The sequence below is a fragment of the Candida jiufengensis genome, assembly GCF_024610255.1.
Source record: "Candida jiufengensis strain CBS 10846 chromosome Unknown scaffold10, whole genome shotgun sequence".
Classification (NCBI taxonomy): domain Eukaryota; kingdom Fungi; phylum Ascomycota; class Pichiomycetes; order Serinales; family Debaryomycetaceae; genus Lodderomyces; species Lodderomyces jiufengensis.
The window spans coordinates 53961-66812 of NW_026261570.1; the positions used below are offsets into that span (position 1 = coordinate 53961).

Genomic DNA, 12852 nt, shown 5'->3' on the forward strand with positions numbered 1-12852 from the left:
TTAATTTAACGACTTGACTTATTCTTCTCTTTCTCCAACATGATCTAAATAATCTTGAACAAATAAAGAACTTTTCCTAAACCTTCTTTCAGCATATTTTTCAAATATAGCCTTGTGATTTTTTTCAGGATTTTTACAATTTTCCAAAATTTGTTCAGCTAATGATCGTAATTGTCTTTCACAATATCCACTAAAATAAACATGAGCTTTTGTCCATTCTCCTTTATTTAATAAAAATCTTGACAAATAATGAGCTCCAGCTGCAAGCCAACTTGTTGGTGAAGCTATGAATTTTGAATCCATTATAGTTATCTCTAAAAAATATTTAGCTAATGTACGAGTTTCATAATCATAATCATCTGCTTTTGAAATCCTTCTCAAGAAACTCATTGGACCTGGCCAACCCAAGTCAAATTGTAATACATCAATCATAAAACATTCAGCTTTTGTAAATTCTTCAACTGAAAAAGAATTATCAGTCATATGAATCACCTCAGAAATTGTAGGAATATTAATTTCTTCATATTTTGAAGCTATTAATATAGCAACAGCACCAACTAATTGTAATTTGGTCAACAGTACTTTCCTCTTGGTTAAAAATCTATCAATTATATTTATAGCTAAAAATAAAGTTTCAGGTAACAAGTTAAATTTATTATGAATTTGAACAATCCAATCCACCAATACACTTCTCATATTCCAATTTAAATCATCTTGAACTTTTTCAATATAGAATGGATCTGGCATATACTTTATTTCTAAGTAATTTAAATATTTAAATATGTCTTCTGAATATTCACAAACCATTGTTGGATCATCCCAATCTTCTCCATTAATATCCCAATTTTTAAATGAGGGTTCTGAATTAATTATATCTAACTCTCTTTGAATTGATTCTGTCCATGGTGGAATCATTATTGACCGTCTATATTTGGTAATGACACCTGTTGGATTTGAAATTCTTTTGGTTTGTTGTTGTTGTAATTGATTGGTATGATTGTTTTGGATTGGCTGCTCGACTTGTTGACGTTGATGATTAAGTAATTGGTTACGTTTATGCAATTGATATTGTTGTTGTAGTAGAATTTGTCGACGTACTTCTTCACCATTTCCCTCCACTACGTCGTCTTCTTCTTGTTGTTGTAAATCGTCTTCTTTATCACTTTCAAGGTGTAAACGCGTTTCATACTCAGGTTCTTGATTTTCAATATCTTCTTCTTCCTTGAATTTTGATTCATATATACTATTTATAAGGTTATCATCATGATATGGAATTGAAGATGTATGCTGATGTGATTTAGATGGTAAGTGTTCAAAGTGTTCATCTGATGACGATATTCTTTGTTTTTTGTAGCTATTATATTCATCTATTTGATTATGTGATACGTCTTGACGATATTGACTTTGGTTTTTTGATTCATTTTGTTGAGTATGCAGTGGTTTTAATATATGTTGATGTTTGTCATAATTAGTAGAATGATAACTTTGTTGTGGTTGTTGTTGGGACTGTTTAATATTAATTTCATTTACATTAATTTCTTTTAATACCTCTCTTTTATATTTCGATATAATGTCTCTAGTAGTAGATGCTGTTGATGGAATTGGTACTAATCCATTTTGATTTGTGGTTTTTACTTGAGCTATTGTATTATTTAAATTTTTGTTGGGTATTATTGTTGATGCTGTAGTTGATGATGATGCAATTTCATTAGAATTTAATTTGGGATTTGATGCAATTGTTTTTGTAGATGAAGATGATGATATATACTTTTGTTTCAATTGTTGTGATATGGCATTTTCATCATTTATTATCGAAGACCTCATTCTTTAGGGTGTATGTAGTATATGAATGAAAATGATAATTTGATTGCAATATATATGTGATATTTAAAGTACGTGATTTTGGATTTATTCACAAGGATGTTATGCAATTGAATTGGCTTTAGTGAATTTGGTAATGTTTAATTGTATTATTCGATAAAAATATCACCTTTCCCTCTATTTATGATTGGTAATTATTTGGTGGTTTATTTGTTGTTGTTATTTGTTTTGATTTTATTATTAATTTTTGTAATATTTTTTTTTGCTAACAAATTTTATTTTGCTTGTATAAATTTTGATGCAACAAAGATTTTTGAAATGAGTGAAATGTTGACTAGATATTTTGGTAAATAGATAAAACTGTTGTGATTAAAGTAATAAGAATAAATCAAATGAAAATGAGCGAATGACTTGAGTTAGACTTGATTAAACGAATGCAAAGGATATAGAGAATATGATTTAATTTGATGATGATGGTAAGGTAAGTTTGATCTTTTGATATTTAAGATCTTGTATGAAATTGATATTATAATGATGAATCAAAGTTGAAATTAAAGGATGATTAATAGAAAAGTAAGTAGAATTGATATAAATTATAAATAGATCTATAAATTGTAAAATTATAAAAGATAATAATTCCTGTATCTCTTAAATATAAACAACACCAAAAGAATGCTAAATTTCAATTAGCCTCGTATTGAATACAAAATGCACAATCGAACAAGCTCATTCAGGAAAATGAAATATAATTCCCGAGATCACGCATCATTTTAGTCCATCTTCGTTGTAAATCTGAGTCGAGAATATTTATTTGTTTACATAAACAAGAGAAAAGAAATGGTTGCAATTTTCAACACAAAAACACGCAATAACATAGTAGAGATAAACAATAAATAAATATTACATGAACGAATTTGCATGTACAATGATACTTTTACTGTCAAGACCTTCATTGATAAGAGTTGATCATAGTAGCTAAAAGTGGTATAACTTCCTTTCAAGCTGCTTTAAGTATGTATGCCCCAAAGTAGATGATCGAAGTTTCTATGACGAGACGCGTTTCAGCTGACTTATCTAAGGTTTCACTCTAAATTGGACTTATTTTTTGAGAACAGTGTTATGCAATGTCCATCAAACTCTTAATGAACTGTTTTGGTGTCTATATTTATAAATTATTGGTGCAAGAAACGTTTTGACTCAAAATGAAATTCTTGAACAAAATAAAGTTCTCGTTTTGCAACAAAAATACTTACTTTTAAGCGAATTATATTTCATCAATTGTAGAGAAGAGAATGAGAAATGCAATAAAAGCTCAGCGTCAAATGATCTAACAAGGTCACCTAGCTTGGGCTCAAATGTTGTTCAAGTAGAATATACACAAAAGGGTAGCACGATTAACTACGTGATAATTAACATGAATACTTTTATATCAGGGAGTGCAAGACTAATTCTTAGATCTTTACTACCCCATATATGCTCCAACACGTTGAGTTAGTAACGGTTTTGATGACGTTATTGTCTTTGCTTTTCTGTTGCATTCAATTTCAAGCTCAAGAATTGTAAGTATTTACAGTGGAGTCTTACTTTGTTAGGAAGGAATTCCACGAAAAATCTTCATATTTCTTGATAATCTCGTATTTGTGTGAATTTGTTGAGATAAAAAAGAGCTTTTATACCATTAATTTCACCACTGATATTCGCTTTTGCTTTACGTAGTTGCATTGAATTAGTCCACTAGCAACGAGTATTCAAATGTTCAACACTTTCCCATCTGATATTCTAAAAATTCTGTGCCAGAACTAATAAAGGAAATTTAGGGTACAAAATCAAAGTTTCGGAATATTTTACTAATTTATACAAAATATTAGGCACTCGGTGAAACTTTATAACCTTTTACCTACATTTTTTTATTAAAAAACATGTCAAAATCCTTTTTTAAAGTTTTTGTATCATTTTCGATTAAAGACTATATTAAATACTTTTTGTGAACAAGAAAAAGATCGTTATTTTCTCTCATAATAAAATATCTATTGTTTTTTATGTTTGATTGTTACAATTTCCTTTGTCTTTTTTGTTTTGTAATGTTTCGGTTGTTCCTTATTTGTTTTTTGTACCCATGGGTTTGACATTTGTGAATGTAAATAGAACGGGTTTAGAATGATTACGGAGTCATCCAAGAAACTATTTAAGATTGGATTGAAAACAGAACTAGCTGCTAGAACCTTCAGTGGTAAATTCCTGGATAGTAGTATAAGAAAAAGAGGCTACGAGAAAAATGTTGCCTACTTTTTAGCATATTCAAAAGCTCAAAGATAGATAAATGACTATTTATAATCAATTGTTAAAATAATTTATATTTAGTTGATACTTTTTTAGTTCAAAAAAAAAAGAAAAGGTATTCCGACTCGTAATTATTTTAACCCCCTAAATTATACAATTTTTACTAAGTACACAAAGCATTTTAGACAATCAAGTCCGTAAAATATTTTAATCTATACATAGTCTTAGTTTTATGTATAATGTATGTTATATATCATCAAAGTCCATTTTTTTAGATTTTTATCATTTCAATTTCAAATTTCTTAATTTTAGAAGTTTAAACCCACGTCTAGTCAAATAAAAAAAATATACGAGCTTCATTTAGTAGCCAATTTAATGACTTGACTGCTGTTGTTTTCTGCACAAATGTTTATTCCTTAATCCCCTCAAAATTCTCAAAAGCTCTATTTATACCACCAAGTCTAAAAGATTTTTTGAAATTTGAATAGATAGGATTTCAAATCAATTGCGTAAATCTTTTCGAATAGGAATAAATCCGATTTCTACAAAGTATTAGTTAGGGTTTTATTTTACATTTTCCCTCGATGTATAAAGTGTTAAAATTTGTTACTCTAATTGCTTGCATTATGAATTTTTTGTAGATATACCAAGAAAGGAACTCCATTATCGCTCTTTGTAAAGCAAGAAGAATCCTTGAACTAAACAATCCTTTTATCTGGTTGTTGTCTGGGGTGGTGGAATTCGTAAGTTCGGTTTTGTTCAATCGTTTCATATTTGAAATTCCCCTAACTACTCGTTGGAGAATTTTCTTATCAGTAGACTTATTATAGAGGGAGAGAAAAGTAAGTTATCTAGCTTTTTAGTTTGTTCTATAATTATTTATGAAATTAGACATGTTTATCAAATTCTCTTATTCTTCCAGCTTTTTTTCAATATTTCTTTAATCCCCTTTTGTTTTTCATGATTTAGTTTTTTCAAATTTAGTATGTAGAATATTAAATTATGTACATATTTAAAAATTTGCCACTTATTTACACCCCCTATAACTTACTAAGCGAAAACTAATATTTATAAAGCTAGCTAAATTCAAATACAAAGAAAATCGAAACAATTCCCTCAATTTGATTAATCAAATAAATCAAAACTCCTTGTTTCTAGATCCTTAGTCTTATTAATAACTCCTTTAGACTTGTTCAAGAATTTGACTTAACATTTTGAAACTTGTTGTTTTGTTTTGTGTATACATATTTTAGCAAACATATGTCAAACACTAAACAAATATAGAGTAACAAAAGCGCAATAACTAAGTGTTTGTTACATCCTTTACAAACAATCGAGAATCTGGGTCGTATTTAAAGATCTAAATAAAAACAAATCTCGAGACTAATTAAAGTTTATGTTCTCGAGAAACGGAAGTTCTGTAAGATTGAAAATATAAGTGGAGCATTCGGATACAAATTATTAATCTAGAAAAATCTGGCATATTCAAAAATTATTTATAATTATACAATTAAAAAATACAGTAAAATGAATTAAAGTAAACTAACTCCTGAAAGATAAAGAAAATTGATATCTAACTTCAGCTAACCTAATGAACTTTCAAAGTTCAAGCCTTAAAAAAGCAACCAGATAAGCTTAAAAAAAAACACATTCATGTGTGTAACCGCCTAATTTCTAAAATCTCCACCAGTAAGCAAAAAAACAAACAAAGCAAATTTTGTGAACCAAGTAAAAAAATCCCCTCTAGAAAACCCAAAAACTCGTAAAAATCATCAATAACAATTGTACAACATTAAGTATAGTCCAGTAAAAAAAAAATGATACAGTAAATCATAAAACTCATTAATAACATTCATTAACACACGTTTAATAAAAATTTTGATCAAAATCTAATTGAGTTGAAATTAAATTTAAATCAATTTGCGAATAATCGTTGAAATCCATACATAAATTAAATTCTTGTTTTGGAGCTAATGGAGGAGTTTGTAAATATGGTGTTATAATTTGATTTTTTGGAGTTTCTAATATATAATTTGTGGTACCATTTAATATTTGATCATTTGTTAATTTAGGTAATATATCTATTGCTGATTCTAATTCTTGTTGTTGCTGTTGTTGTTGTTGTTGTTGCTGTGATTGTTGTTGATTCAATTCTAAAATAGTCGAGTCTAATAAATTTGAAATATCTGATTTTATCGTAGTATCATCTATACTTAATAGTTTTGATTGTATTAATTTTAATTTTGATTCAATAGATGACATTATTGGCGGAGATAATGGTAATACTAAATCTTGTTCTTTTTGCTTTTTAGATTTTGTTTTTGTTGGGGTTGTTAATTTAGAATTTTTGGTTGTAGACTTGGTTACTTTGTTACTTGATTTCGATTTTCTTGTGGTGCTATTTCTTCTACGTGATGTTGGAGGTGGAGTATTTAACATATTTGAGGTATGTTTTGGTTCAGGAGTTGACGGAATATCAATCGTTGTCTTATCATTAATATCATTAATTGAGTGTGAATTTTTACATGATGTAGTTGATGAGTCTGATATATTTGATGATCTGAGTACTAAACTTGAATCTGAATTTATTCTATTCTTTCTTGGAGTGAATGAAAATGGAGATTGTAACATTGTTTTCAATATCTCGTGGGTAAGTAGTAATCTTATTATTATTAATGAATATGTAGTAGTAAAATATTCTATGAGGTATTAATTGAGTAATCTAGTATCTATTTAATAATTTATTGAATTTAATTTAAATGTAAATTTGAAAAAGAATGAATAAAAGTAAGTGATAAAATTGATATTAAATATCTTTGAATTTGAAAGTAAAGTAAGTATGATATTTAAAACCTTTAAAAAAATGAAATAAGAATATTTTGAACCATATATATATATTATAAATTATTATTTTAGCAATTGTATGTTATTATTGCAAAATATAAAAACAAAAACAAAAAAAATTAAAAAAAATAAAAAAATAAAAGTTTTGGGGGGAAAGAAATTTAAAGTTTTAAAAAAAATATTACAAAAACGAGGGGGGTGATACAAAAGTTTAAAGTTTGTGTAATATTAAAATATTATAATAATTGTAATAAAGTTTGTGTAGCTTGTGGTGTATGTATGTGCTATACTGTATATAGCGTAAATTCTATGCACAAAAAAGGAGTTAATATACAGTACACTAATACAATACTGCATATTGTTCGGTTCAATTTTTTAGGAATTTGTGCATATAAAATTTTTACGGAATAAAAATAAATTATTTTTTTTAATTTAATTCAATTTACAAAAAAGTAAATACAAAAAAATGAGATCCGTTAGAGTCGATGATCATTTTTTCTATTATTATTTATTGTGTTAATAATATGAATCAATTGTATACATTTATGTCTTTGAATTAATTTCTTTCCTATTGTTAAATTTAATTTTTATTATTGTCAATCGTTATATCTCAAAACTTTGTTAATAGAAATCATGATTAATATTAAGCTTTTTTGTATGAATATATTAATACTACAACTTTGATTATTGCTCTATACGAGGAAATCTGTTGTAATCTGCCGTGGAGTTCCAATTACCTCAAACCATCTTCGTTATTTCTCTCATGTTCAACTGAAAGGACTTGACGATGGGTACAAGGAATAAAGAAATAAAATTTGATCTTCATCCGGATCCTCTATCTCAATATTCTTACTTTTTTGAGTTTATAGTTGACATGCAGATAATTTTTGTATAATATATTTTGTATTACAATTTTTCCAATTTACATTATAAAAATATGTTTCATGTAACGAATAAATATCTCAATCTTTCATAAAATAAACGTATACGTTTAGTCAAATTAAATTATAGTTTTGTCTTACTTGTCTCCCTTATCAAAATAAAGCTTAATTGACTTTGTTCAACTATCTACTAATTTCCTCGAGGCATGTTTGCTAAAAGTTTACCTAAAATTGAACATTATGATCGTTAAGTCCCAGGTCTATTCATAGAAAGTTACTCGTAAACCTTTTTTATTGACCATGAAGTCGAGCTCAAATTGAATACGATTCAATAAAGTCTAGTATCAATTACTTTTGATCAATTCAAATTCGATTCTTTATACAAAAAATAATTTTTTTACTTATTTAGAAACATATTAGAAACTGTCAATAATTTTAGTAAAAGTAGTATCTTAGATTTTTTAGTGAATGGGTAATGAAGCAGTAAAACCTTAAATTCTAAATGGAGAAGTTAAAAAAATTTCGTAAATTAAAAAATAGATATTTAATTTAGACAGATGAAATCTATCATTATCAATTTTTCTTGTGGATTTATGTAATATTATTTTACGCCTTGATACATTTTGAGAGTAAGTGTAAGTTAATGTCGATCAAAAAATATTATAATTCAGGTTTATGATCATTAATTGATGTGTAATTAAAATAAATTGAACTTATTGTACTATAAAAGAAGATCAATTTAATTTTTTTGAGCAAAATTATACTAAAAATAATTTATTATAAAAGAATGTAATTAACTTTTTCTTATCAACAGCTCAACTTAAAATATAATAATTTTGATGTAATGGAAAAAAAATTGTTTGCCTTCATTTAGCTAATACAAGAAATTAATTAAGTTGTCAAATTAGATAGATATATTCATTTTTCTTCGTCCTCGTCTAACTAAAATTGCCTCTATTATTAATTTAAGGTTATATTGGTTGGATAAAACAGATACGAGTTAATGATTTAAAAAATTCAAAATATTCGTATTTCATAAAAACTAATAAACTTAAAAATCTCAACCTAAAAATTTTGTGGAAAATTACTAAAGAAATTTCAGTAATTAATTTTTGTGTCTTTCTTACTTTGTGTAAAAGGGTTCATAAATTGCACAAACATAATAATTAATTTAATTTACATATCAACATGACATTAATTAACAACCTGATATACCCTTGAACGACCCTGCTATCTTTCAATCATTAATTGTGTATTAATTAACGACACGGCTGGTGTTATCAAAAGTTGATTATTTTATACCAAATTGATTCTCTCTCAAGATCAATTGCTTACAAAGTACAAACCAAAGGATGTCGAAAATGATGTCGAGAAATTGCTCACTCTCTAAATTTTAATTGGTCCCAGTCTTCTTGAATCATCAATAAAAAGGTACAAGCTTTTTACTAAAAGTCCACTAGAACCAAGTAAACGTTTTCCAAAACGTTTCAATTAACTTAGTCAAAAACTTTAATAATCTCTGAAATAAAGTATCCAAAAATCAATCATAAATCACATTTCCAACGAAATATTTCACAACCACCTCCTTTACTTTCATGTGAAAAAGTAAAAGTAATTAACAACTTTCTTGATTATTGTGAAGTCCAAAAAAATATTATGATATAAAAATGAGAGATACAGATGAAATTATGCAATTCTTGAGGGTGTACATCTTCGAGATATCGTCAATCGTATCAATTACAAAAGTCAATTGTCTAGAGATATTTTCTTTTGTGGTTTTGTATTATTATCAAAACCAGTATTAATTTATTTTAATGCCTTACCTTACCTTAACTTTGCCCAATATTTATTCAAAATTGTTCATTACATTTACTTGGCTTTCTTACTGCTTTTGCTGTTTGCATTTACGTTCATGAGGTTTCGAGTATGTCACCAGTTTTTGGTTTTTGGTTTGAATCTGTGAACAATTATTGCCTTATTCATACGTGATATATAGTTCAATGTGCTTGTGATCTTAAACACTAAAACTTTCGTAATTAATTGAAGATGATTAAGATTAAAAGGAACTGACTTCCTTAGATGATTTTATGCAATGCATTTTTTATAGCCATGATTTATTGTAAGATCAATGTTTCAAAATTGATTTACAAGTTACCAGAAAAAAAAAGAAATTTTCTGATAGCAAAATTGATCTAATTTTAACATCAAATCAAACGATAACAGCCCGATTGTTCACAAGATTTCAAACTTTATAAATTTCTTTTTTCAAAAAACTTGAAACATCGAGTCCCATATTAAAAGAACAATGTAAAAATTTTTTTGTTCAACATGTAGTGAAAATTTCATCTTAAATTTAATTATTCTGTTACTAACTAAATTTCACAAAACTTTAATTTGCCTGATTTGGTTATGGGTTTACATGGTTATTTCGTAACTGCTCAGTGAATGGTTTAATGTGATAATTAACATGCTGCTCAATATGTCACAATAACATGAATTACAGAAGCAGATATACATTGACTGACATTAGCTGGCAAAATTTGATCTTTTTAATGAGGCTCAAAGCTTTTGTATTAACAGTTTAACTTCTTTAAACGCGTTAGATGCATAAAATCAGTGAATGGCAATGTTAAATGAGATTATCAGCAAGTGCATCGTAATGGTAAACGTTTGAATCAAAATTCACATGCCATCCTTTCGTAAGTTACGTCGTCTAGTTGATCATTGAATTTGTGAAAAAATAATCTAGATGAATGAGTGTCTTGAATAAAAATGACATTGTCTCAGATTCTAAGACATGTCAAAAAAACGCGTCTCATTAATAGATTAGGATCAAATTTTTTCAATACTTCTCTTTATCTTATCTTATCATCCATAGATATTATATAACTTAAAAGTGAATTCATCACTTATTTTGCAACATCACAAATTAACGATATCACTATTTTTAAAAGATGGAAATTATATGGAATAAATTACCAATAAAAGAATCAGAAGTTTGTTTAAGTAAAGTATTAAGATGTGGTCAAACTTTCAGATGGAAGAATTTAAATAATATATGGACTTTTTCAACATCAGATAGAATTATATTGTTAAAACAAGACTCCAATAATATCTACTACTCTCATATACTAAATCATCAACAAAAATCCACCTCAACAACAAAAACATTAGATTTTATAAATGATTACTTCACATTAGACATCAACTTAAATAAATTATATTCACAATGGAAATTAAATCATGAACCTTACAAGAAAAATTCTATCAGCTCGCCTTTTGATTTATTTACTGGGATAAGAACGTTAAGACAAGATCCATGGGAATGTTTGATTTGTTTTATATGTTCATCAAATAATAATGTCAAGAGAATTTCTAAAATGTGTGATAATTTATGTATCAACTTTGGTGATTATATAAATACTTACGAAGGTCATGCTTTTTACTCGTTTCCTACACCTAAACAGTTATCCTGTCCAAGTACTGAATCAAAACTAAGAGAACTAGGATTTGGGTATAGAGCTAGTTATATCTACAAGACTGCTAGAATGTTCATGGATGATTCACATCCAGATATTACATTACAAAATTTAAACAATTTAAGAAATATCTCATATGAAGAGAGTCATAAATTTTTAATACAATTATGCGGAGTTGGACCAAAAGTTGCAGATTGTATATGCCTAATGTCATTAGATAAATCAGACATTGTACCAATTGATACCCACATATATCAAATTGCAATGAGAGATTTTAAATTTAAAGGCTCTAAAACCAAGACACTCAATTTAAAAATGCATCAAGAGATTAGGTCTTATTTCAAGGACATATTTGGTGAATACGCTGGTTGGGCTCAATCTGTTTTATTTGCTGCTGATTTAAGTGATTTAAATAATGGTATTAATGATATTGAAGCTGTCAAAGAAGAAATTAAAGAGGAAATAATTCAGGTAGTTGAAAAGAAAAGCAATAAAAGAAAGGTGCTTACTAACATAGAGACTAATACCAAGAAGATAAAAAGAAGTAAAATAGTAAAAGTAGAGGTGTAATTCTAATACTACAATCAATCTTCTGATTTCAAAAAAAAAAATTGATTCATCCCAATTAATTAATATTCTAAAATATCCCTTATTATAACGAGTAAACTTTATTAACTTGTTTAATCGAATAAACCGAAACCCATATCATCATCAGATTCTTCTTTTTCTTCTTCAACTTCTTCAGCAGCAGCTTCTTCAGTAGCAGCACCACCAGCGGCAGCACCTGATGAAGCAGCACCAGCAGAAGCTGGGGCACTAGCAGCAAATGAGAATAATAATTCTTTAACATTTTTACCTTCTAAAGCTTTAGCGAAAATATCAGCCCAATATTTATCAACTGATGCACCAGCGGCTTCTGTGATTGATAATAAAGCTTCTGAAGTGATTGGTGCTTCAGCATCTGCTAAGATTAATGCAGCGTATGAAATTAATTGATCGTTGTTTGACATTTTTTTGTTGGTGATAACTAGAATTAATCAAGATTTAAGCAAAAGCAGACTAAGTTCTTAGTATTGTTGTTTTAACTACGTAAATGAGTGATTGCGTGAAGTTGTAAAACTTTTTAAATTTTCACCAAGTCTAAGGTCTGCTACCAATGTGACGTACCGCTTTAATTGCGGCTCTCGTAAATAAAAATTGCAATAGGGTTACTACCCTATTATATACTAACTTGAAACAGATAGTATTTATTCGAGACTATAAAGCTCCATCAATCTGCAATATGTATATGGTGTTTCCCCGAGTTCATGACTTTGAATGATCTGTCTAAACTTGGTTTCATTCGCAACATTTAGCAAAATATTGAGCATTATTCTTACTTAGAATTTCATCATTTTTAAGTTGTTTTTCACAATTAGAATATTAGAGTATTGACAAATTAATTAAAGTAAACCTTGATTTTTCAGCGTTTAGTAACGTTCTAAATTGAGAGTTTAAGCTCGTGAGTGGCTCACATTGAAGAATTTAAACGGTGTGCTTATCCAAAA

At 27.6% G+C, this 12852-nt stretch overlaps 4 protein-coding genes across 4 annotated transcripts; 1 reads left to right on the forward strand and 3 right to left on the reverse strand. All coding sequences in view use genetic code 12, as the record gives it.

Moving 5' to 3' along the window:
• Positions 1 to 18: 18 nt before the first annotated feature.
• Positions 19 to 1824, reverse strand: CLB4 (B-type cyclin; the record flags this gene model as incomplete). Its single annotated transcript, XM_051766332.1, has 1 exon — positions 19 to 1824. One exon carries the CDS (start codon positions 1822 to 1824, stop codon positions 19 to 21), a length of 1806 nt encoding a protein of 601 aa, XP_051617299.1.
• A 4143-nt stretch (positions 1825 to 5967) lies between these two features.
• On the reverse strand, positions 5968 to 6732 carry KGF54_005527 (uncharacterized protein; the record flags this gene model as incomplete). Its single annotated transcript, XM_051766333.1, has 1 exon — positions 5968 to 6732. One exon carries the CDS (start codon positions 6730 to 6732, stop codon positions 5968 to 5970), a length of 765 nt encoding a protein of 254 aa, XP_051617300.1.
• Positions 6733 to 10780: 4048 nt separating this feature from the next.
• OGG1 (8-oxoguanine glycosylase) lies at positions 10781 to 11875 on the forward strand (the record flags this gene model as incomplete). The annotated part of the gene is made up of 1 exon (XM_051766335.1): positions 10781 to 11875. One exon carries the CDS (start codon positions 10781 to 10783, stop codon positions 11873 to 11875), a length of 1095 nt encoding a protein of 364 aa, XP_051617301.1.
• A 110-nt stretch (positions 11876 to 11985) lies between these two features.
• Positions 11986 to 12315, reverse strand: RPP1B (ribosomal protein P1 beta; the record flags this gene model as incomplete). The annotated part of the gene is made up of 1 exon (XM_051766336.1): positions 11986 to 12315. The coding sequence occupies one exon, from the start codon at positions 12313 to 12315 to the stop codon at positions 11986 to 11988; it is 330 nt and encodes a 109-aa protein (XP_051617302.1).
• Positions 12316 to 12852: the final 537 nt, after the last annotated feature.